The sequence below is a fragment of the Buteo buteo genome, chromosome 21, assembly GCF_964188355.1.
Source record: "Buteo buteo chromosome 21, bButBut1.hap1.1, whole genome shotgun sequence".
In the NCBI taxonomy this organism is placed as follows: Eukaryota; Metazoa; Chordata; class Aves; order Accipitriformes; family Accipitridae; genus Buteo; species Buteo buteo.
This window is the reverse complement of record NC_134191.1, coordinates 11,070,962-11,096,021: the sequence shown is the minus strand read 5'-3', so window position 1 is coordinate 11,096,021 and position 25,060 is coordinate 11,070,962. Positions and strand designations below refer to the sequence as shown.

General features: G+C 70.1%; 2 protein-coding genes across 2 annotated transcripts; both read left to right on the top strand.

Moving 5' to 3' along the window:
• Positions 1 to 1,137: 1,137 nt before the first annotated feature.
• Positions 1,138 to 14,072, top strand: LOC142042720 (laminin subunit beta-2-like). The gene is made up of 34 exons (XM_075052930.1): positions 1,138 to 1,168; positions 1,715 to 1,890; positions 1,996 to 2,119; positions 2,243 to 2,316; positions 2,419 to 2,607; positions 2,686 to 2,749; positions 2,827 to 3,032; positions 3,114 to 3,234; positions 3,618 to 3,806; positions 3,919 to 4,098; positions 4,497 to 4,609; positions 4,725 to 4,804; positions 5,055 to 5,211; positions 5,407 to 5,559; positions 5,672 to 5,830; positions 5,907 to 6,028; positions 6,291 to 6,411; positions 6,850 to 7,036; positions 7,500 to 7,643; positions 8,061 to 8,292; positions 8,718 to 8,881; positions 8,971 to 9,195; positions 9,598 to 9,812; positions 9,899 to 9,995; positions 10,491 to 10,869; positions 10,954 to 11,138; positions 11,213 to 11,442; positions 11,565 to 11,768; positions 12,246 to 12,390; positions 12,476 to 12,683; positions 12,774 to 12,915; positions 13,235 to 13,411; positions 13,505 to 13,661; positions 13,822 to 14,072. Exons 1-34 carry the CDS (start codon positions 1,138 to 1,140, stop codon positions 13,953 to 13,955), a joined length of 5,484 nt encoding a protein of 1,827 aa, XP_074909031.1. The 3' UTR covers positions 13,956 to 14,072.
• Positions 14,073 to 14,230: 158 nt separating this feature from the next.
• On the top strand, positions 14,231 to 24,692 carry LAMB2 (laminin subunit beta 2). The gene is made up of 33 exons (XM_075052925.1): positions 14,231 to 14,426; positions 14,587 to 14,750; positions 14,858 to 14,993; positions 15,163 to 15,236; positions 15,349 to 15,537; positions 15,613 to 15,676; positions 16,532 to 16,734; positions 16,822 to 16,942; positions 17,248 to 17,436; positions 17,511 to 17,690; positions 17,767 to 17,879; positions 18,000 to 18,079; positions 18,157 to 18,292; positions 18,473 to 18,628; positions 18,743 to 18,870; positions 18,953 to 19,070; positions 19,187 to 19,379; positions 19,460 to 19,603; positions 19,729 to 19,960; positions 20,036 to 20,199; positions 20,279 to 20,503; positions 21,116 to 21,330; positions 21,423 to 21,519; positions 21,588 to 21,960; positions 22,032 to 22,216; positions 22,293 to 22,534; positions 22,603 to 22,806; positions 22,899 to 23,043; positions 23,378 to 23,585; positions 23,669 to 23,810; positions 23,918 to 24,094; positions 24,170 to 24,329; positions 24,415 to 24,692. The coding sequence occupies exons 1-33, from the start codon at positions 14,384 to 14,386 to the stop codon at positions 24,549 to 24,551; spliced, it is 5,337 nt and encodes a 1,778-aa protein (XP_074909026.1). The 5' UTR covers positions 14,231 to 14,383; the 3' UTR covers positions 24,552 to 24,692.
• The last annotated feature ends 368 nt before the right edge of the window (positions 24,693 to 25,060 follow it).

The window sequence follows — 25,060 nt, the reverse complement described above, 5'->3', positions numbered from 1 at the left end:
CACGAGGCGCCCTTTTGTTCGCCGGCGGGGCCCGCCGTGCCGCCCAGGGGCCGGGGCGTGCCCGGGCTGCCGACGCCTGGCCGGCTTGGCCTCCGCGGGCGGGCGGGCGGCGGGGGCCTCCAGGCAGAAGGAATCGGCAGTGACATTCCCGTAGCCTGGAGACCGCCGTGCCTTTCAGCGGGCAGCCCATTTGAATAAGAATCGTGGACGGGGAAGGGGGGCCGCCGGCCGCCGCCATCCCATCGCCGCCCTCGCCCCGGCTCATTTCTGCGCGCCCAGCCCGCGGGGCGGCGGGTCCTGCGCCGCCCTCGCCCCTGACCTTGGCCCCGCCGGACGCCGCCGGACGCCAGGTACCGGGGGCTCGCGGGGCTTGGGGACCCCCGTGCCGGCACGCGGCCTCGCACCGCCTCACCCGCCGCCTTGGCGTGGCTTCGAGCGGTGCCGGGGCAGAGTCGCGGCTCCTCCCGCCGCCCCGAGCCCCCCTGCCCCAGGCTTGGCTCCCGCGCGGGGACGGGAAAGATGTGTTTGGGCAGCGCCGGGGCCAGGCTTTGATCCAGCGCTTGTGAGGCTGGGAGCGGGCGGTACCGGGAGAGAAGGAAGCACAAAAGGCAGCTCCAGCCTAAATTTAACAGCGGGACCCCGGCCAGCGGCAGGGACGCTCTCGCCCGGCCGGCTCCGGCGCTCCTGGCTCCCCTCCCCGGCTGGCCCTGACCTGGTGCTGGGACCCCCCCCGGGGACGCCAGTGACACTCGAAGGGATGGATCCGCCCCGAGCAGGGCAGGATGGGGCACGGCACAGCTCGTGCGGGGTCTCGGGGCGCGAGGCGCGTCCACGCGCCGGGGTCTGCGTGCCACAGCCCCTCAGGGCCATGCAGGTCTGGGACACAGTCACGGGGGTGGGCACTGGGCGCCACCCTGGAAGCTTTTGGGACCCAACTGCCCCCCCCCCGCCCCTGCTTCCCAGTGCTGTCCCCGGGGTGCACAGCCATGCCGGAGCTGGGTGGGCGCACCCCGGGGTGCGTGGCCGTGCCGGAGCCGGGAGAGGCCAGGCCCCAGCCGCCCTGCGCCCCGTGCCATACCCCGCACCCTGCCGCAGTGCCGTCTCTGTGTCCCCCCCAGGCAGAGCCTTCGGCTGCCCATGGACCTCCTGGCACTCGCCCTCCTCCTGGGTAAGCGCTGGCCTCGGTGGGGCACCGGCCGTGGCTGGGCACCCTGTGCTCCTGGGGGGCCGGGGGCTGTGGTGCCCATGGGACCCCAGCCCGGGTGGAGAGGGTGCTGGGCGGCAGAAGCGGTGGGGATGGCGATGCTCCCTCGCCGGCAGCAGCAAGGGCCTGACCGCCACAAATCCCAGCGGGGAGCCCCGGCGGGATTAGCGAGCGCCTGACCTGGCTCCTGACTCCCCCTGGCACCGCTCGGCGCCCCGGGGCTGCCCGGCCCCCCAGGGGCACAGGCGGCCCAGCCCCCCGCTCGCCCCCGCTGCCCGCCCGGCCCCGCTCCCTGCCCCCCGGTCACGAGGCCCCGGCGCTGCTGCCAGCACCTTTCCGGGTCACGGAGCTTCGTGCTGCATCAGTGGGTCGGGACACGGGGATGGGACGGGATGGGACGGCTGGGGGTGGGGTGGGTGCTGGGCAGGCATCTGGGGTGCGTGGGGAGGGGTGGGGGCCACCCAGGGGCCCTAGCGCGGCCCCCAGCCCGTGCCCTCACGCTCTCTGCAGCAGGGGTGCCAGTGGCGAGGGGCTGGCAGGAGCCCGACCTGAGCCACGGCTGCGCCCGCGGCAGCTGCTACCCGGCCACCGGGAACCTGCTGGTGGGGCGAGCCCCCCGCCTGAGCACCACCTCCACCTGCGGGCTAGACGGGCCCCAGGAGTACTGCATCGTCAGCCACCTCCAGGTGAGCCCACCTGGTCCTGGTACGGCTCCGGCACAGCCCTGGCACAGCTGGGCACCAGTGCAGCCTCCAGCCGCCCATCCCTGATGGTGCCGCTCTCCGGCGCAGGACTCGGAGAAATGCTTCACCTGCGACTCGCGGGACCCGTCCCTGCCCGAGAGCCACCGCATCGAGAACGTCATCTACCTTAGCGGACCCCACGGCCAGCGGACCTGGTGGCAGTCAGAGAACGGTGAGGCTGGGGCGACAGCGGGGTTGCTCCCATGTGCGTGTGCCTCAGGGCTGCGTGGCCGTCGGACCTGGGGGGGGTGGGTCTTCCCCAGCCTCAGCCGTCACCTCTCTGTCCCCCCCCCAGGCGTGGAGCACGTCAGCATCCGCCTGGACCTGGAGGGCGAGTTCCACTTCACCCACCTCATCATGAAGTTTAAGGTGAGTCCCGGCACACGGGTGCCTGGGATGGGGTGGGATGGGACGGGACGGACCCGCAGGGGCTGCGGGGCTGGCCCCCCATCCCAGCTGAGCGTCCCACAGACTTTCCGCCCTGCGGCCATGCTGGTGGAGCGCTCGGCCGACTTCGGGCGCAGCTGGAAGGTCTACCGCTACTTCGCCTACAACTGCTCCAAGCTCTTCCCTGGCGTCCCTGGCCAGCCCTCGGGGCTGGTGGATGAGGTGCTGTGTGACCAGCGCTACTCTGAGATCGAGCCCTCCAGCCACGGGGAGGTGCGTGGGGCTGGGGTGGTGTGGAGTGGGGCCAGGGAACCAGGGGGGCCGGGCTCACCCACCCCTTCCTCCTCCCAGGTCATCTTCAAGGTGCTAGACCCCTCCATCCCTGTGGCGGATCCCTACAGCCCGGACATCCAGGGTGCGTGGCTGGGGGTGCCAGGGCCACGGTGCCGGTAGGTGGCGGGAAGGGTGCTGACGGTGTCACCCCCCACCCAGACCTGCTGCGCGTCACCAACCTGCGGGTGAACCTCACCAAGCTGCACACGCTGGGGGACAACCTGCTGGACTCGCGGCGGGAGGTGCTGCACAAGTACTACTACGCTGTGGATGAGCTGGTACTGCGCGGGAGCTGCTTCTGTCACGGCCACGCTGCCCACTGTGCCCCAGCAGCCGGCGCCCCAACATCCTCCGTTCCCGGCATGGTGAGGCGCACGCAACCACCGGCACGGCACAGTGCCCTGTGGGACCCGGCGGCCACGCTGAGCCGGCTGCTCCCTCCCCAGATCCACGGGCGCTGCGTCTGCGAGCACAACACGCAGGGGCTGAACTGCGAGCGCTGCCAGGACTTCTACCACGACCTGCCCTGGCGCCCGGCTGAGGGCTCCAGCACCAACGCCTGCCGCCGTCAGTGCCCCGCACCGGCACCGTGCCGTGCCCAGGGACTTGGGGTCCCATGCGCTGGGTTGGGGGAATGGGGGTCCTGCGTGTTGTGCTTGGGGATTTTGGGGTCCTGCATGTGTGTGGAGGGTTCAGCATCCCGTGGGCCGTGGCATGGGGCTGGGTGCTGAGGGTCCCACATTCCGTGCTTTGGGGTTGAGTGTGCTGCATGTGGGGCTGGGGTTTGGGGGGGGTCAGGGTGCTGCAGGCTGCAATTGGGGGTGGGGGTGCATCCTGCTGGGATGTGAGGCTGGGGGTTCTGCAGGCTGGGGTTTGAGGGGTTGGGATTGAGGAGCTACCAGGCGGGGGGTTGGGGTGCCACGTGCCGTGCCACGGTACCGTCCCCGCAGGCTGTGACTGCAACGAGCACTCTCAGCGGTGCCACTTCGACATGGCCGTCTTCCTGGCCACGGGGAACAGCAGCGGGGCCGTGTGTGACGGCTGCCAGCACAACACCATGGGCCGCCGCTGCCACCTCTGCAAGCCCTTCTACTACCGGCACCCCCGCTCCGACATCCGTGCCCCCACTGCCTGCGCCCGTGAGTCCCACGGGACCCCAACCCCACGGCTCCCGGTGCCACCAGCCCCGGCTCCGCAGCTCCCGGTGCCTGCACCCACAGCTCCTCATGGTCTCTCTCTCTCTCTCGGCAGCGTGCGACTGCGACCCGGCGGGCTCGCTGGATGGAGGCGCCTGCGACGGGCACACGGACGTGGCGCTGGGCATGATTGCGGGGCAGTGCCGCTGCAAGGAGAACGTGGCCGGTCCCCGCTGTGACCGCTGCCGGCACGGCGCCTACGGCCTCAGCCATGGCGATCCGCAGGGCTGCCAGCGTGAGCTGGGACCCAGGGATGGGCACGGGAGGATGTGGGGTGGAGGGATGATGGAGGGGCGGGGATGAAGGGATGTAGATGGAGGGATGAGGATAGAGGGTTGTGGGATGGAGGGGCGGTGATGGAGGGATGGAGATCGAGGGATGTGGGATGGAGGGATGTAGATGGAGGAATATGGGATGGAGAGATGAGGATGGAGGAATGGAGATTGAGGGATGTGAAATGGAGGGATGAGGATGGAGGAATGTGGGATGGAGAGATGTGGGATGGAGGGATGGGAATGGAGGGGTGAGGGATGGAAGGACATGGGATGGGGAGGGAGGTCCATGAAGCCCATGGGCTGTGGTGCCACATGGCAGCCCCTCACATGTGGGGGTGAATGTGTGTGTGTGGGGCAGCGTGCAGGTGTGACCCACGGGGCACGGTGGCGGGCAGCTCCCCCTGCGACCCCATCAGCGGGGACTGCTACTGCAAACGTTTTGTGGCCGGGCGCTCCTGCAGCCAGTGCGTGGTGAGTGCCCCAGCCTGTCCCACGCCACGCTCCGTGGCCCTGACTCTCCCCAGCCCCACGGCAACGCGCTGGGCTGCCCCCACACCTGCCCCACATCCCCCCCCTCTCACTGCAGCCCGAGTTCTGGGGCCTCAGCTATGACGTGGGGGGCTGCCGACCTTGCGCCTGCGACTTCGGGGGAGCCTACAACAACCGGTGGGGCACGGGGATGGAGGGGGTTGGGAGTGGGGACAGGGCTGGGGTCAAGCATGGCGGGGAGGGAGGGATGGGGACATCGGTGGAGGGATGGGGACAGGGCTGGGGACATAGAGGGGGCTGGGTTGGAGGGATGGAGGGAGGGCTCTCCATCCCGAGATGGAGGGGTGGGGACAGGGATGGAAGGAGGGATGGGTGAGGACAGAGCGAGACAGAAGGACAGACGGAGGGACAAGACAGCCACCCCCAGGTGCTCCATGGAGGACGGGGCTTGTCCCTGCCGCCCCCACCTCATGGGGCGGCAGTGCGACCAGGTCCAGCCCGGCTTCTTCTGCGCCCCCCTTGACTACTACACCTACGAGGCCGAGCGGGCCACCGGCCACAGCCACGGCCATCCCCAGCTCCCGGTGAGTCTCCTGGGGATGTCCCGGCTCCCCCCAGCCTGGGCTTGTGCATGGCCGTCACCGTGCACCGCGCTCCATGCACGGCCGTCACCGCGCTCCATGCATGGCTGTCACCCCGTCCTGCACGTGGCTGTCACCGTGCCCTGTGCATGGCTGTCCCTGTGCACGGCCACCCGTCCCCTGACCCTGTCCCCGCAGGGCACCGTCCGGGCGGAGGTGCCCCAGGACTGCCTGGAGTACGACACCAGGGAGCCGGGGGGGCGGAAGGGGCGCCCACGGCACCTGCGCAGCCCCCCCCGCGCCCCTCAGCCCCGCGCCCCCTCCCGCCGCGGCCGCCAGCAGCCCCCCAAGGTGAGCCCCAGCGGGGGTGGGATGGGGCATGGCGGGGTGCTGCGGGGCAGGGGCGGCCGGGGGGGGCAGAGCCGGGGGAGCCGGGGCCGAGCTGTGCCGGTGCTCTGCCCAGCCGGACGTGGAGGAGGCGGTGCGGGACGGCAGCGGGCGCATGGTGACGTGGACGGGCTCGGGGTTCGCCCGGGTGAGAGACGGGGCTGGCCTGACCTTCCGCGTGGACGACGTGCCCTACCCCATGGACTACGAGCTGCTGCTGCGCTACGAGCCTGAGGTGAGCGCGGCCGCGGCCGCGGCCGCGGCGTGTACGGCGTGGCACGGCCCTGACGCCACCTCGCCTGTCACCGTAGTCGGCCGAGGACTGGGAGGCTGTGGTCGGCGTCAGCTCCCGGGCGCTGCCCACCAGCCCTCGCTGCGGGAACGTGCTGCCCTCCGAGCAGATGTACCGTGAGAGCCTGCCCCACAGCCAGAGGTGGGGATGGGATGGGATGAGGGTGGGATGGGGATGGGGACGGGATGGGGATGGGGACAAGGATCGGGACAGGACAGGGACAAGGACAGCCCTGCCACACTCCCAGAACTGAGGAATGGGGATGGGATGGAAACAGGGATAATCCTACCATACGGGTGAGGGATGGGGATGGGGACAATGGAGGTGGTTGGGTCCTGCTGCTGTCCCATGGCCGTTCCCATGGCCCTTTTGTGCCCGTGCCCTGACGCCTGCCTCTGCACAGGTATGTGCTGCTGTCCCGGCCCTTCTGCTTTGAGCCCAGCACCCCCTACGAGGTGACCATGCGGCTTCAACGGGCCGGAGTCACCCAGCGCCACCCCAGCGCCTTCATCCTCATCGACTCGGTGAGGGGGGTCCCGCTGTGCCCCGTGCCTGGGGCTCAGCAGGAGTGGGGTGATGGGCAGGGATGGGGGACCATGGGCTGGGGTGGGCAGTGACCTCCCTCTGGGGCTGCAGGGGGGATGGGGATGGGATGGGGTGGGATGAGGATGGGGATAGGAATGGGGATGTTGATGGAGTTTGGGTTGGCCTTGGGGATGTCAATGGGGACAGGGACAAGGAGGCCTGTGGGGATGGCAATTTGGGTGGGAGTATCAATGGGGTTGGGGATGCTGATGGGGTTGGGGCTGTCAACGGAGCTGGGGCTGTCAATGGGTCTGGGGTGGTCGGGGCTGCCCCACGGCAGATGGATCCAGCCTGGGAGCAGGGGCCGGGTCCCACGGCAGGGAGTGGCTGTGCCCCCCCAGACCCATCTCCTCTCCCCTCCCTGCTTCCCGGCACAGCTGGTGCTCCTGCCCCGGGTGTCGGAGTTGCCGGGCTTCCACGGGGCGGAGGCGGCGGCACGCCGGGAGGAGCTGGAGCGATATCAGTGCCTGGAGGCGTTTCGCATGGCCCCCCCACACCCCCTGGCCCAGGCCTGCGCCCGCCTGGTCTGCAGCGTCTCAGCCCTGCTGCACGGCGGGGCACTGCGTGAGTGGGGCCGCTGCGGGCAGGGCACCCTGCCGGGGTCGGGGGACGTGACTGGGGCAGTGGGCGAGGGTGGAGCCCTGCCCGGTGCCGTGGGTCAGGCAGGGTGGGCAGGGGTACCCCGGGCAGTGGGTCAGGATGGGGCCATACCCAGTGCAGCGGGTCAGGATGGGGCCATGCCCGTGGCAGGGCGGAGTGGGATACCCAGGGCAGTGGGTTGGGATGGGGCCATGCCCGTGGCAGGGGTGGGCAAGGGTACCCATGCCAGTGGGTCAGGATGTGGCCATGATTGTTGCAGTGGGTCAGGATGAGGCCATGTCCGTTGCAGGGGTGGGCAGGGTTACCCGGTGCAGCGGGACAGGACGAAGCCATGCCCGCAGCAGGGTTGGGCAGGGGAGCGGCGGCAGAGCGCGGGCAGGGTGTGGGCAGGGCAGCCCCGGCCCCACACCGGCCCTGCTGCCCGCAGCCTGCCAGTGCGACCCACAGGGCTCCCGCAGCAGCGAGTGCCAGGTGCAGGGAGGGCAGTGTGAGTGCAAGCCCCACGTCCTCGGCCGGCGCTGTGACCGCTGTGCCCCAGGCAGCTACGGCTTCGGACCCCTGGGCTGCAGCCGTGAGTAGTGGGATCTGCACCTGCCAGGCATCCTTGTCCCTCCTGTCTGTCTGTCCAGCTGTCAGAGCCCCGTTTGCTGCCCGTCTGCCTGTTCACTTTGTCTGTCCATCGGTCCGTGCATGTGCCCGTCTCAGTCCTGCTGTCCTGCAGCCTGTGGGTTGGGTCCCGGTTCCCCCTCTGTCCATCTGTCTTTCCATCCATCCATCCATGTGAGCCCCATGCTCCTGCCTGGCATGGGCACTGCCCTGCCTTGCACTCACTTATCTGTCCATCCGCCCGTCTGTCTGCCCACCTGTGTGTCCACATGAGCCCTCCTGTGCCATAGCCTGTGGGTTGGGCATGCCCTGGGTGCTGGTCCCCCATCTGTCTGTCTGTCCCTGTACCCATGTGCCTGACCCGAGCCGTGCCATCCCGCAGCCTGCGCCTGCTCCCCGGAGGGCTCAGTGTCACAGCTGTGCGACGCGGTGAGCGGGCAGTGCCGCTGCCAGCCTGGTGCTGTGGGCCGGCAGTGTGACCAGTGCCAGCCTGGCCACTGGGGCTTTCCCGCCTGCCGGCCCTGCCAGTGCAACGGGCACACCGAGGAGTGCGACCCCCAGACAGGCAGCTGCCTGCGCTGCCGCGACCACACCGCTGGACGGCACTGCGAGAGGTGAGCCTGGTGGGAGGAGATGGGATGAGGCAGCGTGGCATGGCATGCATGGGATGGGATGAGATGGGACGGCGTAGATACAATTGGATGGGATAGGATAGGATGGGATATAATGGGACAGTGGGGTGGGATATGATGGGATGGGATGGATGAAATGGGATGGATATGATGGGATGGGATGGGATATGATGGGATGGGATGGGATATGATGGAATGAGATGGGATAGTGGGATGGGATACGATGGGGTGAGATTAGATGGAATAGTGGGATGGGATATGGTGGGATGGATGAGATGACATGACATGACATGGGATATGATGGCGTGGCATGGCATGGCATGGCATGGCATGGCATGGCATGGCGGAGATGGGATGGTGGGATGGGATATGATGGACCCCGTGGCACTCACCTCTCATCCTCGCAGGTGCCAGGATGGGTACTACGGGGACCCAGTGCTGGGCTCGGGGCAGCAGTGCCGGCCCTGCCCCTGCCCTGGCTACCCCGGCACACGGCACTACCACGGGAGCGCCTGCCACGCCGACGAGGAGACCCACCACATCGTCTGCCTCTGTGCGCCTGGATACGCCGGTGAGGGGCAGAGCAGGTGCCGTGCAGCGGGGACCCCTCGGCAATGGGGCTGAGGGACCCCAGCACCCACAGCCCTCCCATCCCTGCAGGGCCCCGCTGCGACCGCTGCTCCCCCGGCTACTTTGGGACGCCGGAGATGGAGGGTGGCGTGTGCCGGCCCTGTCAATGCAACAACAACATCGACGCCAGCGACCCGGGGGCCTGTGACCCCCGCACGGGGCACTGCCTGCGCTGCCTGTACCACACCGCTGGGCCCCGCTGCGCCCACTGCCAGCCCGGCTACTACGGCAATGCCCTGCAGCGCAGCTGCCGGCGTGAGTGGGGCAGGGGGCTGTGCCAGGGCTGGGGCCACGCAAGGGTTTGGGGGAGTGTGGGGCGGGGGGGGGTTGGGGTGATGCAAGGGCTCAGGGTTGGGGTGTGGGAGGATTGGGGTTGTGCGGGGGCGCCGGGTTGGGCAGGTTTTTGGGGGTGTCTGGGGGTTTGGGGCTGGGTGGGGTCAGGGCCAGGTGGGCTTTGGTGCTGTCGGGGGGGGGTTCGGGGCTGTGCCCGGGGTCGAGGCTGGGCAGGGGACAGGGATCGGGGTTGCGGGGGGTTGGGGCTGTGCACGGGTTTGGAGCCAGACAGGGGATTTGGGGTGCTGGGGCCAGGTGCTGGGAGAGCATCGCCTGGGTGGAGGGTACGGGCTGAGCCCCACGTGGCCCCCCACCTGCCTGCAGGCTGCAGCTGTGACCCACGGGGGACCCTGGCCTCCCACTGTGCCGCCGGCACCTGCACCTGCGACCGCAGCAGCGGCACCTGCGCCTGCCGGCCCAACGTGGTGGGCAAGAGCTGTGACCGCTGCGCACCCCACTTCTGGAGCCTGGGGGGACCAGGGGGCTGCGAGCCCTGTGGCTGCCACCCCACACGCGCCTTGCACCCCGCCTGCGAGACGGTGAGCCCCCCGGCACCCTGGCACGGCTCCACTGCCCTCCCGGCGTCCGGTGAGCCGCCCGGCTGAGCACGCCTCTCTCGCTGCAGGTGACGGGGCAGTGCCAGTGCCGGCCTGGCTTTGGGGGCCGCGTCTGCTCCCAGTGCCAGGAGCATCACTGGGGAGACCCCGAGCGGGAGTGCCGAGGTGGGGACGCGTCCCAGGGATCGGGGGTGCAGGGGCTCTGGGGATGGGGGGACGGGACCTTGGCTGCATGGTGGGACTCTAGGGACATGGAGGACCCTGGGGACACAGTGGGAGATTCCGAACGTGGGGGCTCTGGGGGAGACAGTGGGACACTGTGGACACAGGGGACTCGGGAGATCCTGGGGACATGGTGAGATCACGGGGACATGGTGCGACCCTTTGGGCACGGGGGATCCTGGAGCCGTAGTGGGATGCTGGGGACATGGAAGACCCTGGGGACATGGTGGGTTTCTGGGGACACGGAGGAGTCAGGGGACCCTGAGTCCGTGGTGGGATTGTGGAGACGTAGGAGACGCTGGGGACACGGTGGGACTCTGGAGACACGGGGATACAGTGGGATGCTGGGGACGTGGTGGAACTCTGGAGACACGGTGGCACTCTGGGGACACGTGGGTCCCCGGGGAGGCTGGGACATGCCACCGCCTGTCTCCACAGCCTGCGAGTGTGAGCCGCTGGGCTCTGAGAGCCCGCAGTGTGAGCAGGTCAGCGGGCAGTGCCAGTGCCGGCCGGGCTTCGGGGGGCTGCGCTGTGACCGCTGCCAGCGGGGCTACCAGGAGGCCTTCCCCCGCTGCTCGCCCTGCCACCCCTGCTTCGGGCGCTGGGACCCGACCCTGGACAGCCTGCGGGACGGGCTGCGGCGCCTGGGAGCGCAGGCACGGGCGCTGCGGGAGGGGGGGTCCGTGCCCCCGCTCAGCCCCCGCCGCCTGCGGGCACTGGAGGAGGCCCTGGGGCGTGTGGAGCGGCTGCTGGGCGAGGGGGGCAGCCCCGGCAGCCCCCTCCTCGACGGGCTGCCCGGGCGGCTGGATGGCACCAGGCAAGTGTGCGCAGTGGGCTGGGGTGGGAGGGACCCCCCTTTTGTCACCCAAAAAGGCTTGAGACCCCTCTCCTCCCCGCAAAGGATGGAGCTGGATGACTTCTGGAAGCAGCTCCAAGAGCTGGAACAACATCTAGATCAGCTGGCACAGGCAGATGTGAAGCACCGCGGCCGGCTGGCCGGGCTGAGCCGCGAGCTGGGGGGTCTCAACCGAACTGCCTCCCACCTCCAAATCCTCCTGAGCACCGTAGCAGCGGCCGGATTTGGCGGTAAGAGCATCCAGTAAGGATTGGGGGGTTTGGTGGCAACCATTCCAGCCGAACCCTGACACCAGCACCCGCAGAGTCTTACCGCAGCATCCTGGCATCGGCGGAGGACTCGCGGAAGGCGGAGGCGGTGGTGAACGGCACAGCCGGCAAGCTCAAGGGGGCACAGGCAACGCGGCAGGCGGCCGAGCGGGTGCTGCGGCAGCGGGGCGATACTTTCCGACGCAGCACAGCCGCGGCACGGAAATCCTTGCGGGAGGCGCAGAAACGGGTGATGGGACTCAGCGTTGCCAGGATCAATGAGAAGGTGAGAGCGGGACCGGGGAGGTGCGAATAGGCACATAGGGGGAGATCCCCGTGCCGGGGCAGCATGGGGGTCTCCCCCCATGCGGTGTTGAGCTGCCGTCTCCACCATTGGCATCACCGCAGATTTGTGGGGCACCCGGGGACCTGAGCTGTGAGCAAGCACCTTGCGGAGGAGCCTTGTGCCAGGACAGCGCAGGGACGCGGCATTGCGGTGGCATGGGGTGCGCGGGGGCACTGCCCATCTCGGCTCGAGCCCTGAGCAGCGCCCATAATGCTTCGCAGCAGCTGGAGGTGGCACTGGGGCAGCTGGGTGTTGTGGCACAGAAGGTAGGGGTGGTGGCTCCATGGGACTTTTTGGGGTGCCCTTGTGTCCCCTTTGCATGGCCCGCTTGTGCCCTTTCCGTGCCACTTTGATGTCCCCTTCCATGTCCCACTTAGGCCCTTTCCGTGCCCCTTTGATGTTCCTTCACACATCCTGCTTGTGCCCTTTCCATGCCCCCAAGCATGCCCCCCCATATGTCCCTCTTATGCCCCTTCGCAGATGCCCCTTGGGCCACTGCTGCACCCCCTTGCACACCCCCTTTATGTCCCCTTGCACACCCCTTCCATGCCCCCTTGTACCCTGTTGCACACCCCCTCGTGTCCCCTTGCATGCCCGCCGTGCCCCTTCACACACCGCATTACACCCCCTTGCATGCCCCCATCTTGTCCCCAAGCATGTCCCCTCATACCCCCTGCCCACCCCTCCCCGTGCCCCCTCCCTGGGGCCACCCCTTGCCCCCTGCTCAGCCCCATGCACCCCAGACGCAGGAGGTGCAGGAGCTGGCCCGGGGGGCACGGAGCCGGGCAGAGGAGGCGCTGGGGCGTTCGCAGGCTGCCCGCAGCCGCGCAGAGAAAGCGACGGCCCAGCTGCGGGACTTCATCCGCCGAATTAAGGCCTTCCTGGCAGGTAGCGCCAGCACGGGGTGGGCACGCGGGCACGGCGGGGCTCAGCATGCCCACCCTGAGCCCACCCCGCTCCCGTGTTTCCGCAGAGGAGGGAGCTGACCCGGGCAGCATCGAGCTGGTGGCCCGGCAGGTGCTGAACATCTCCTTGCCCAGCAGCCCCGGCCGGATCCAGGAGCTGCTGCGGGAGATGCGGGAGAGCATTGGCCAGCTGGAGGGGGTGGACGCGGTGCTCAACAGCACGGCGCAGGGGCTCGCTGCAGCACGGGGGCTGCTGGCGCAGGGACGGGATGCCAGGTGAGCGGTGGGGCATATGCCAGGGTGGGCAGGGGGTGAGGGTCCATCCCCCAGCACTGTCAGGGGCTGGAGCTGCCCATGCCCCCGCAGGAAGCGAGCAGAAGGTGTGAGGGATGAGCTGGCGGGAACACAGCGGGCGCTGGAGGTGGCGCGGGCACAGGCGACAGCGGCGGGGAGCGCCCTGCGGAGTGCCAGGGATGCCATCCGGGTGGCGGAGAGCAGAGTCAAGGAGGTGAGGGGCACCGGGACTGCCGGCACGCCGGGGTTGGGGGAGCAGGGCCAATGCTGCCAGCATGGCTGGGGAGTGGGGATGGTGCTTTGGGCATGCTGGGGGCAATGGGGTTGGTGCCATGGGGGCACTGGGACTAACGGGGTGGGTGCCGTGGAGAGCAAGGCTGATGCCATGGGCACACCAAGGGTAGCGAGGCTGGTGCCAGGGGGACGCGGATGGTGTGGGGTGGGTGCCGTGGGTTTGCCGAGGCTGTGGGGCCGGCGCTGTGGGTGCGGTGGTCGCGGCGCCTGCCAGCAGCCAAGCGCCCGTGCTTGCCCAGGCGGAGCGCAGGCTGCAGGCGCTGGAGGGGAAGGAGTCACGGGCACAGCGGCGGCTGCGGGAGCTGGCACAGCGCGTCACCGCCCTGCAGGAGCAGGGCCGGGATGCCCGCCGCGTGGCCCAGCAAGCCAAGGACGGGGCGCAGCGTGCCACCGCCACCTCGGCCACGCTCGGCCAGGTGAGCCCCAGCCCTGCCCAGCCATGACGTGGCACCAAAAGGGTACAGGGTGCCGGGGGGGGGCTCAGCCTCACCATGCCCTTGTGCCACCAGGACCTGGCGCAGGTGACGCAGCGCTACGTGGTACTGAAGGGCCGGGTGAGCGGGCTGGCCGGGGTGTCCGGCGGGGCCCTGCAGCGCGTGACGCAGCTGACGGCGGAGGCCCGGGACCTCCTGGACAAGGCCAGCAGCAGCAAGAGGAGGCTGGAAGGTGAGGGGGGAGCGCGTGGTTGGGGGCCGTTCCCCACCGTCCACCTCCCCGCGCGTGTCTCGTCCCCCAGGGCACGTCCCGCCGGGTGCCCCAAGGGCGGCGGGGGCCGGTGACACGGCGGGGGGGGCTGCACCCTGACCGTGCCCCCCCCCTCCCGCAGAGCTGGAGCAGCACTTCGGGGCCAACGAGCGGGCGATGGCGGCGAAGGCGACGCGACTGCAGGCGTTGGAGCAGCGGGTCTGGGGGTTGCTGGAGGAGATCCGGGAGAGGGCCAACGCTTACGCCACCTGCTAGGGACCGGGGGCCGGGTCCTGCCCCGCAGCCTTCCCCGGTCCCCGCGGCCCGGGGGTCCCGTCCGCTCCGCGGGTGCCTGTAGCTCGGCCGCGCCTGCAAATAAAGCCCTGAACAGCGGCTGCCTGTCTCCGGTGCCTCCCTCCCGTGCCCGTCTCCGGTGCCTCCCTCCCGGCCGCGCCCGCGCTCCCCGCTCCGGCCGGGATCCGCCCCGCGCTTTCCGCGCAGCCCCGAGCGCCCAGCTCCGAGGGGGGGAGCGGGAGGGACCGGGACGGCGACGGGGACGGGAACCGGCGGGGCGGGACGGGAACGGGGACGGGGACGGGACGGGACCGCCGGGCACCTGCCGAGCGCCCCCCTCTGCGCGCCCCTTGCGCCCCCCCCCCCCTCGCCCCGTTGCGCGCCCCTTGCGCCCCGGTTGCGCCCCCGCCATGCGGAGCCCCGGCGCCCTCCTGCTGCTGCCGCTGCTGGCCGGTGAGTCCGTGTGTCCCCCCCCCCCCTCCCCGCCTTCCACCCCCGCAGCGGGGCCCGGTGGGGGCCGGGGTCCGGCCCGGCCCCGCCGCCCTGTTTCCGGGCAGCCGCGGAAGGGGCCCTGGCCCCCCCCCAGCGCCCTCAGCCGCCCGCTGCCCCGCAGGGCTGGGGGGGGCCCTGGCCCCCGATTCCCCCCAGGGCTGCGCCCGGGGCAGTTGCTACCCGGCCACCGGTGACCTGCTGGTGGGGCGAGCCCCCCGGCTGAGCGCCACGTCCACCTGCGGGCTGCGCCGGCCCCAGCCCTACTGCATCGTCAGCCACCTCCAGGTGAGCGGGACGGGGACGGGATGGGGACTGGGGGGACGGGACGGGGACGGGGGGACGGGATGGGACGGGGATGGGGACACACGCACCGCCGAGCCTCCCGCTCGCAGGAGGAGAAGAAGTGCTTCGTCTGCGACTCGCGGCGGCCCTACGACGCCCGCGCCAACGCCAACAGCCACCGCATCGAGAACGTGGTCACTACCTTCGCCCCCCGCCCCAAGAAAGCCTGGTGGCAGTCGGAGAACGGTGAGCGGCAGGGCGTCCCGGGGGGGCTCTCCTTCCCTTCCTCCCACGCTGAGGAAGTGTGACTCAGCCGGCGGCCGCGGCCGCGCCCCTGGACCGCGGCCGGGTGGGGGGGACGAGCCCCGGGGACCCGCGGGTGGGTGCTCCCCACAGTCACGCGTGCCATCCCCAGGCGTGGAGCACGTCAGCATCCAGCTGGACCTGGAGGCCGAGTTCCACTTCACCCACCTCATCATGACCTTCAAGGTGGGTCCTGGCATGCAGCTACCCAGGATGGGTTGGGATGGGATGGTACAGGATGGGATGGGGCCTGTGGGGGCTGTGGGGCTGGCCCTCGTCCCACCTGGGTGTCCTGCAGACCTTCCGCCCCGCGGCCATGCTGGTGGAGCGTTCAGCCGACTTTGGGCGCAGCTGGAAGGTCTACCGCTACTTCGCCTACGACTGCGCTGCCTCCTTCCCCCACGTCCCTCGTGGGCCCCCTCGCCGCATTGACGACGTCGTCTGCGAGTCCCGCTACTCCGACATCGAGCCCTCCACCGAGGGGGAGGTGAGGCCCTGGCAGTGCCACGGGAGGGTCACAGGATCACCCGCTCTGCCCTCACTGCCCTGCTCTCCCCCCTAGGTGATCTACCGGGTGCTGGACCCCGCTATCCCCATCCGGGACCCCTACAGCCCCGCCATCCAGAGTGAGTCGTCCGCCCTGGGCTCCTGCCTGACTGCTCTATTTTGGGTGCAGCTATTTTGGCTGCTCTCTCCCTGCTCTGAGCCCCACGGTGGGGTCAGGGCCAGATCCAGCCTGTGGGGACTCGGGCCCCTCCTGCACCCCCCCCCACCGTGGGAGCAGCTAAAGGTCAGGCTGCATCGGGTCGAGCGGAGGGGTACAGCAGTGTCGGAGCCGTGCCTGAGCTGAGCGCGGTGCCGAGTGGCGGCTGTGGTGCAGGATGGGGTCAGTGACGGGCAGAGGAGTCGGGCCGGGTGCAGGACACAGCGGGTTAATCACCCAGCGCTAAATTTAGGCTAGGAGCAGGACGGGAGGAATCTTCAGGGCAGGGCTGCTGGGAAGCTGCAGTCCCAGGGAGCCGTTCTGTCCTGCTGGGGCCCCCAAGGCTGCGCCCGCTGGGCGCAGTCATCCTCCGGGCACAGCAGTGAGTACCCCGATGCCCAGTAAGGTGCTCTTGCCCAGAGCACTTGTTCTGCACTGGTGGGGTCCCAGCTTGTGTCTGCTGGGGGCCCACGCACAGCCCCAGTGAGTTGTGCACAGCCTGACCGTGTGCAACCACGCGCATGGGAGCCAAACCACCGCAGCTACGTACAGCCCAGCCGGGCCACGTGCAACCACGTGCATGTGAGCCAAACCACGCGCAGCCCTGTGCCGATAAGTCGTGCCATAGAAAGTCACTCACAGCCCAGCCCGATGGTGCGCAGCCCTGCACAGACACCCCGTGCCGTGCACAGCCCGGCCCAACCGTGCACAGGCGAGCCGAGCCGCGCATGGACAAGCCCGGCCGCCCTGTGCCGACGCTGGTCTCTCCCCGCCCCAGACCTGCTGCGCGTCACCAACCTGCGGGTGAACCTCACCAAGCTGCACACGCTGGGGGACAACCTGCTGGACTCGCGGCGGGAGATCCGGGAGAAGTACTACTACGCGCTCTACGAGCTGGTGCTGCGTGGGAACTGCTTCTGCTACGGGCATGCCTCTGAGTGCGCGCCGCTCAGCGGGGCCCTCACCGCTGCCGATGGCATGGTAGGGTGAGCCGGCCCCGCGTGCCCTGCCGGAGCCGGGTAGCTGGGCTGCCCGACCCTGCAGCCCCTCACCGTGGTGTCCCGGCAGGTGCACGGGCGCTGCGTCTGCAAGCACCACACGCAGGGGCTGAACTGCGAGCGCTGTGAGGATTTCTACCACGACCTGCCCTGGCGCCCGGCTGAGGGCTCCAGCACCAACGCCTGCCGCCGTGAGTGGTCTGCGCTGGCGCTGGCTCCCGGCACAGAGATCCCGGTGCCAGGGCTGGCGGGCTGCGCCATTACAGGGGTTTTGGGGTGCTGCCCACTGGGATATGGTTGGGTAGGGACTGGCATCCTGCACACCAGTTGTGGGGGGTTTGGGATGCTGCCTGCTGTAGTTTGGGGAGGTTTGGGGTTGGGGTGCTGCCTACTGGGGTGAGGGGAGTCAGGTCTGGGGAGGTTTGGCACTGGAGGTGCTGCCTGCCAGACAGGGGGTTGGGGTGCCACGTGCCGTGCCACGGTGCCGTCCCCGCAGGCTGTGACTGCAACGAGCACTCGCGGCGGTGCCACTTCGACATGGCCGTCTTCCTGGCCACGGGGAACAGCAGCGGGGCCGTGTGTGACGGCTGCCAGCACAACACCATGGGCCGCCGCTGCCACCTCTGCAAGCCCTTCTACTACAAGGACCCCAGCAAGGACCTGCGGGACCCTGCAGTGTGCCGAGGTCGGTGCGGGGGGGTGTGCGGCATGGGGCCAAGCCGGGGGGGGTCAGGGTACTGACCCTGCCTGCACCCCCAGCCTGCGACTGCGACCCTGAGGGCTCTCTGGATGGGGGGCTGTGCGACAGCGCTGATGACCCGGCCCGGGGGCTGATAGCGGGGCAGTGCCGCTGCAAAGAGCACGTGGCTGGTCCCCGCTGCGACCGCTGCAAACCCGGCTTCTTCGGCCTCAGTGCTGCCAACCCGCAGGGCTGCCAACGTAAGTACCGGGACATCACCTGCCGGGGTCGGGCACGTGGCTCGGCTCCGCCGGACGCTGCTGGCTCTCTGTGCAGGGTGCCAGTGTGACCCCCGTGGCACGGTGGCCGAGGGCAGCCGGTGCGACCCCGTCAGCGGCGAGTGCTTCTGCAAGCGGCTGGTGACGGGGCGCAACTGCGACCAGTGCCTGGTGAGTGGGGCTGTGCCAGGGGCTGTGCCAGGGCCCGTGCACGGTGCTCGGGGGCCATGCACAGTGCTTGGGACCGTGGCACCACAGCCGGGCACTCCCTGACACCCTTGCCCTCTATAGCCCGAGCACTGGGGGCTGAGCCACGACCTCCCGGGCTGCCGGCCCTGCGACTGCGACGTGGGAGGTGCCCGCAACAACCTGTGAGTCTTTGCGGGGATGCGGGGGGTGAGGGGCATCCCTGCCAGCACCGGGGCTGATGGTGCCGCCGGGATACCAGGTGCGCCATGGAGACGGGGCAGTGCCCGTGCCGCAGCCATGTGATGGGAAGACAATGCGGCCAGGTGGAGCCCGGCTTCTACCGCATCAACCTGGACCATTACACCTATGAGGCTGAGGATGCTCGGCTGCATCAGGTGAGGAGCAAAGGTGTCCCTGGGGGGGGACATCAGGCAGAGCAGGGCACTGGGTGGCTCTTTGCAGGGTCCGTAAGCCAGCAGGCACCGCTCTGCCCCACTGGGGCAGCAGGGCAGAGTGGTACCTGCAGGCAAAGGCAATGTTTTGGGTCCCATCTCACACCCTCCCCTTCACACCAGGGCTCGGTGGTGGAGCGTGAGCCCCCCACGGACCACCCGGCTTCGTGGACAGGGACAGGCTTTGCCCGCATGCTGGAAGGTGGCTGGGTGGAGTTTCACGTGAGCGACGTGCCTTTCTCCACCGAGTACAATGTGATCATCCGCTATGAGCCCCAGGTGGGCACCAGGTGGTGAAGCTGGCGGTGGGATGTATCGCCAAATTGGGAAGTTGTGGTGGTGGTGAGTACTGGACGGTGAGGCTTTTTGGCACAGCCCTTTCTCTGCCGGCAGCACCCGGAGCCCTGGCAGGAGGTGAGGGTAAGGGTGCTGCGCCCCAGCCCTGTCTCCGCCAGCAGCCCTTGCGGAAACACCATCCCGGCTGACGACCAGCTCTCCACCAGCCTCCCCTCCGGTGCCAGGTGAGCACCTTGCTGGGACCAGACTGTGCCAGGGCTCGCGGGAGGCACCCGGCTGCCCATGCTCTGCTTTGCCTCCACCCAGATACGTGGTGCTGCCCCAGCCCATCTGCCTGGAGCGGGGCGTCTCCTACACCCTCCGCCTGGAGCTGGGCTGTGCCACCGCTCGGCAGGATCCCACCGCCAGCGTGCTCATCGATTCGGTGAGGGGCAGCCGGGCAGAAGGGTGGGGGACAGGAACCCTTTGGGGGGGCAGGATGTGGCTGTAGGGGACACGGGGAGAGACGGGTGTGACATCCCACTGACTTGCCCCCCCCAGCTGGTGCTCCTGCCTCGTTACTCCTCGCTGGAGATGTTCATCGCGGGCGACCCCGGCTCCGTGGAGCGCCGGCAGACCTTTGAGCGGTACCGCTGCGCCCAGCCCTTCCACGCCGCGGGGCCCTCACCCGTGGCCGAGCCCTGCTCCAGCCTCCTGCACAGCCTCTCGGCCATCCTGCATGACGGGGCGCTGCGTGAGTACAGCTCCGTGCCCCGTCCCGCGCCCCGTCCCGCGCCCTGCGGCAGCCGGCGCTCATCCCCTCTCTGCCCGCAGCCTGCCTCTGTGACCCCCAGGGCTCGCTCAGCGCCGAGTGCCGGCCCCAGGGTGGGCAGTGCCAGTGCAAACCCAACGTCATGGGACGACGCTGCCACCGCTGCTCCCCGGGAACCTTCGGCTTTGGGCCCAGCGGATGCCGAGGTGAGTGCCGTGAGGCTGTGCCAGCCCAGCCTGGAGAGGAGCCCGAGCACCCCAGGGCTGGGGGCACCGGGGAGGGGTGCTCTCTGCAGATCAGGGACTGACACTGGGGGTGCCGTGCCTTCCAGCGTGCCAGTGCAGCAGCGAGGGGTCGGTGAGCACGGTCTGCGACAGTGCCACGGGGCAGTGCTCCTGCCGTGAGGGTGCCCATGGCCCACGCTGCGACCGCTGCCAGCCCGGCTACTGGGGCTTCCCCACCTGCCGGCGTTGCCAGTGCAATGGGCACACCGAGGACTGTGACCCCTGGACGGGCAGCTGCCTGCGCTGCCGCGACCACACGGATGGCGAGAGGTGCCAGAGGTAAGCGCGGTGTGCGCCTGGACCGGGGCAGGGTGCTGCCGGCAGCCCTGGCCCCTGCTGACCTCCAGCCCGCAGGTGTGCGGCCGGGCACTTTGGGAACCCGGCGCTGGGCTCCGGGCAGCACTGCCGGCCCTGCCCCTGCCCCGAGGGGCCCGGCAGCCCCCGGCACTTCGCCGCCTCCTGCTACCAGGACAGCCGCTCCCAGCAGGTTGTCTGCCAGTGCAGCCCTGGGTACACAGGTGGGTGCCCGCCGCAGCACGCTCGGTGCCCTCGGGGGTCCCCCCTCCCCAGGTGCTGCCCAGTGCTCTGTGCCGGCAGGTCCCCGCTGTGACGAGTGCGCCCCTGGGTACTACGGGGACCCGCTGCAGCCCGGCGGACGCTGCCTGCCCTGCCAGTGCCACGATAACATCGACATGACGGACCCAGAGGCGTGCGACCGGCGCACGGGTCGCTGCCTGCGCTGCCTCTACAACACGGCGGGACCCCACTGCGCCGAGTGCCAGCCTGGCTACTACGGGGATGCCACGCGGCACAGCTGCAGGCGTGAGTACCCACAGACGTGCCCACACAGTTGCGTGCAGAGCCCAGCACATCACTGGAGACCATGCGTGCCCATGGCTGCCCTTGCTTGTGCACAGCGCTGTGGGGTCCCTGCAGCCCTGCCCTGCTCTGCTGTCTCCTGCTGTCTCCTCTGCCCAGGCCTGGCACTGCATCCCCATCCTTGTCCCCGTGCCCAACTTGTCCCATCCCATTTACATCCTCACCTCATGCCCATTCCTGTCCCTGTTGCCATCCCGTCCCCACTGCCACCCTGACTCTGTCCCCATCCCATCCTTATCCCATCTCTATCCTGACCCTGTCCCTGTCCCATCTCCATCCCATCCCCATCAGTGGTCCTCATGCTGTTCCCATCCCACCTCCATCTGGTCCCCACCCCATCCCTGCCCAATCTCTGTCTCCATCCTGCCTCCACCCTCACCCATCGCCATCCCCATCACATCTCTCCCTGTGTCTCTGTACCATCTGCACCCCATCCCGTCTCCGTCCCAATCTCATCCCCATCCTGTCCCTGTCCTCATCCTGTCCCCATTCCCTCTCAATCCCCCCCCGCCCTGTCCCCATCCCTGTCCCTGCTCAGCCCCTGTCTGGTTCCAGGTTGCTCCTGCAACGCGTTGGGCACCGACGCCAGCACCTGTGGGCCCCAGCAGTGCCAGTGCGATGGGCGCAGCGGGCAGTGCCGCTGCCTGCCCCACGTGGAGGGTCAGAGCTGCGACCGCTGCAGCCCCAACTTCTGGAACCTGGGCAGCGGGCAGGGCTGCCAGCCCTGCGCCTGCCACCCCCAGCACGCCCTGACACCCACTTGCAACCAGGTGAGATGCAACAGGGACAGGGGACGGGGGGACGGGATGGGGCTGGGAGCGCGCTGCAGTAGTGCCAGCCTCGGCCGCGCCGTGTCTTTCAGTTCACTGGGCAGTGCTCCTGCCGGCCGGGCTTCGGGGGCCGGACCTGTGCCGACTGCCAGGAGCAACACTGGGGCGACCCGCGGCAGTTGTGCCGAGGTGAGAGCCGGTGCTGGCGGAGGGCCTGCAGTGGGCCCCACGGCACCCTGACACCGCTCTCCCCACAGCCTGCGACTGCGACCCCCGTGGCATTGCCAGCGCCCAGTGCCACCGCAGCAGCGGCCACTGCGACTGCCGGCCCGGCATCTCTGGAGTCCGCTGTGACCAGTGCGCTCGGGGCTTTGCCGGTGCCTTCCCTGCCTGCCAGCCCTGTCACCCCTGCTTCGGGGACTGGGACCGGGTGGTGCAGGACCTAGCCGCCCGCACCCGGGCGCTGGCGCAGCGGGCCAGCCTCCTGCAGCACACCGGGGCCGCTGGCACCTTCGAGGGCACCTTCCGGCGACTAGAGGAGAGCCTGGCCACTGTGCGTGACGTGGTGGTCGCCCGCAACGCCACTGCCGCCACCGCCGCCCACCTGACGCATGCCACGGAGGGGCTGCGGTGAGCACCCAGCGTGGGGCACGGCTCCCAGGGTGGCCTCGGCGGCGGGTTGTCACCCCCTTCCCTTGCAGGCGGCAGATCGAGGAGGCGACGGAGAGGCTGACGCGGCTGGAGGGGGAGCTGACGGCCACCCAGGACGCCAACTTCAATGCCAGCCACGTGCTGAGCGCGGTGGACCGGGGCGCTCGTGCCCTCAACCACAGCCTGCAGGACCTGGAGCAGCGGCTGCATGCCCTCAAGACCTCCAATTTCCTTGGTGAGCCGTGCTGCAGAGCCGGGCCGGGGTGGCGGGGCTGTGGCTGGGGGTCTGACGGTGCTCCTGCTGTCCCCAGGCGCCTACGACAGCATCCGCCAGTCCCACTGGGAGTCACGGGAGGCCGAGCGCCGGGCAGATGCCTCCACCCGTGCCGTGCCCAGCCCCGTCAGTGCCTCGACTGCCACCCGGCACCGCACTGAGCAGCTCCTGGCCAGCCGGCGAGACGACTTCAATCGCCAAAACGCAGCCAGCCGGCGGGCACTGATGGACCTGGCGGGGAGGGCACGGGCGCTGAGCCTGCACCCACTCAACGAGAAGGTGGGACGCGGGGAGGAGACCTGGGGGGATGATGCCTGGAGCCGCCCCGAGCCCACGCTGCCTTGCAGGTGTGCGGTGCGGCGGGCGATGTGCCCTGTGCCGACAGCCCCTGCGGGGGAGCCGGGTGCCGAGACGAGGACGGAGGACGGCGCTGCGGGGGTCTGAGCTGCGGTGGGGCTGTGTCCACGGCTGACAGCGCGCTGGACCGGGCACGCCACGCCCAGGAGGAGCTGCAGCGGGCTGCCGGCGACGTGGCCCAGCTCTCCCACAAGGTGCGTGGCACATGGGCGCTGGTGGGAGCGGCTGGCATGGCCGTGCCCCCCAGCCCTTGGGGCTGGTGCTGAGGGTCTCTGCCTCTGCTCAGGTGGCCGAGGCCAAGGGGAAGGCAGATGAGGCCCGGCTGCGGGCGCAGGCAGCCCTGGACAAAGCAAACCAGACCAGGGCCCGCGTGGAGAGCTCCAACAGGGAGCTGCGGGAGCTCATCAGCCAAGTCAAGGCCTTCCTGAGCCGTGAGTGCTGGCGTGCCGGGGGGGCTGGCCGCCCCTGCCCGACACTGTGTGGCTCTGCACCTGCACCACACTGCGCCGACCCTGCATCGCGCTGCACTGCATGGTCCCCGCACTGCATGTGGGCTGTACCACCCTGGCACTGCACCGCGCAGCCCCTGCCCCGCGCTGCCTTGCACGCTCCCTGCTCTTCCCTGACCATCCTGTGCCCCCCCAACCGTCCCCTGCCCCATGCTCCCTCCCCGTGGCTCCCCCCGGCTCCCCCCTGCCCATCGGTCCACCCGTCCCCTCCACTCCGGGGTGCTGCAGGGGACACACTGACAGCTCCCACCCGCAGAGGAGGGGGCTGACCCCGAGAGCATCGAGGTGGTAGCCAGCCGGGTGCTGGAGCTGTCGCTCCCCGCCGCGCCGGCCCAGATCCACCGCCTGGCTGAGGAGATCAAGGCACGGGTGCTCAGCCTGGCCAGCGTGGATGCCATCCTGGAGCAGACGGCCGGCGACGTGCACCGGGCTGGGCAGCTGCTGCAGAATGCCCAGCGGGCCAGGTGAGCCCAGGGACGTGGGGGCGCAGCCTCCCCGGGGACCCCCAGCCCAGGCTGGCACTGAGGCCGTGCCGCCCTGGCCGCAGGTCGCGGGCGGAGCGGGTGAGGGACATGGCCGAGGCAGTGCGGCAGGCACTGGAGGAGGCCCGACAAGCCCAGGGCATGGCGGAGCAGGCACTGCATCGTGCTGCCGGTGACATCCAGCACAGCGAGAGAGTCCTCGGCACGGTAAGGGTCCCGTCCGCATGTCCTCAGCCTCACAGGGATGGGCAGGGCCCCGTCCTGACCAGGCGGGCATCCTGACTGTGCCCTTCCCCCATGGCACCGGTCTCCAGATGCAGGACCGGACAGCGAGCGCAGAGCAGCAGCTGGCGGGGGCCATGGGGCGGATCGGGCTCCTGGATGGACAGACAGACGCCCTGAAGGTGAAGCGTGCCAACAACAGCCTGGCGGCCACACGCGCCCAGGAGGCGGCTGGTGCTGCGCGGGACCGAGCCGGGGAGGCCAAGCAGGTGGGTGAGCGGTGGGCGTGGGGTGCTGATGGGGGTCCCGTGGGGGTCCCACTGACCAGCCCCACTGCCCAGCAGGTGCTGGAGGGGCCGCTGCGGGACCGGTACCGGACGGCGCAGGAGCTAGTGGAGCACCGGGCGCAGGGCGCACGGCAGGCGGGCAGCCGGGCGCAGCGGCTGCGGGACGAGGCCGCCGGGCTGCTGCGAGATACCCAGGGCAAGCTGCAGCGGCTGCGAGGTGAGGCCGGGGCAGGGGATCTGGAGGTGGTTGGTCGGGGGGGGGGGGGAGGTCAGGCTGACCCGTGTCCCCCCTGTCCCCGCAGCGCTGGAGGAGGCCTACGAGCGGAACGAGCGGGTGCTGGACGCCAAAGCGGCCCAGCTGGGTGGGCTGGAGGCCAAGATGAGGGAGGTGCTGGCCACCATCAACCAGCAGGTCCAGATCTACAACACCTGCCAGTGATCCCCCGGAGGGGCCCGGACCCCCCACCACCCCCGGCACTCACTCTCCCCCCCCCCGCCCGGCCTCTGCCTGCCCCCCGGAGCGGTGGGCAAGGGTGGGGGCTGCGGGGCACCCCCCTGTGTGAATAAAGTTCCAGAGCAAGACCGCCTCGCCTCTGCCATGGGCCCCACAGTGGCCTCCCTGAGCCCCCCGGGGGTGGGAGCAGCCTGCCCCCGGGTGTGGGGCACTGCGTGGCTGGGGGTCAGCCGTGGGGCTGGGGGACAGGCTGTGGGGCCGAGGGCCGCTTGTGGGGCTGGGGGACCAGCAACGGGGCCCGGGGACACGGAGCGGGCCCGGGACACCCGCTGCAGGCCGGGGCCAGGCGGCGCCGCCCGGCCCGTTGCCATGGGAACGCCCCGGCACCCCCGCCCCGCGCTGGCTCGCGCCCTTGCCCGCCCTTGGGGGGGCGGATCGTCCCTCAGGCGCCGTGATGGCGTCACGGCGGGCGTCGTTGCCATGGCGCCGCCGGG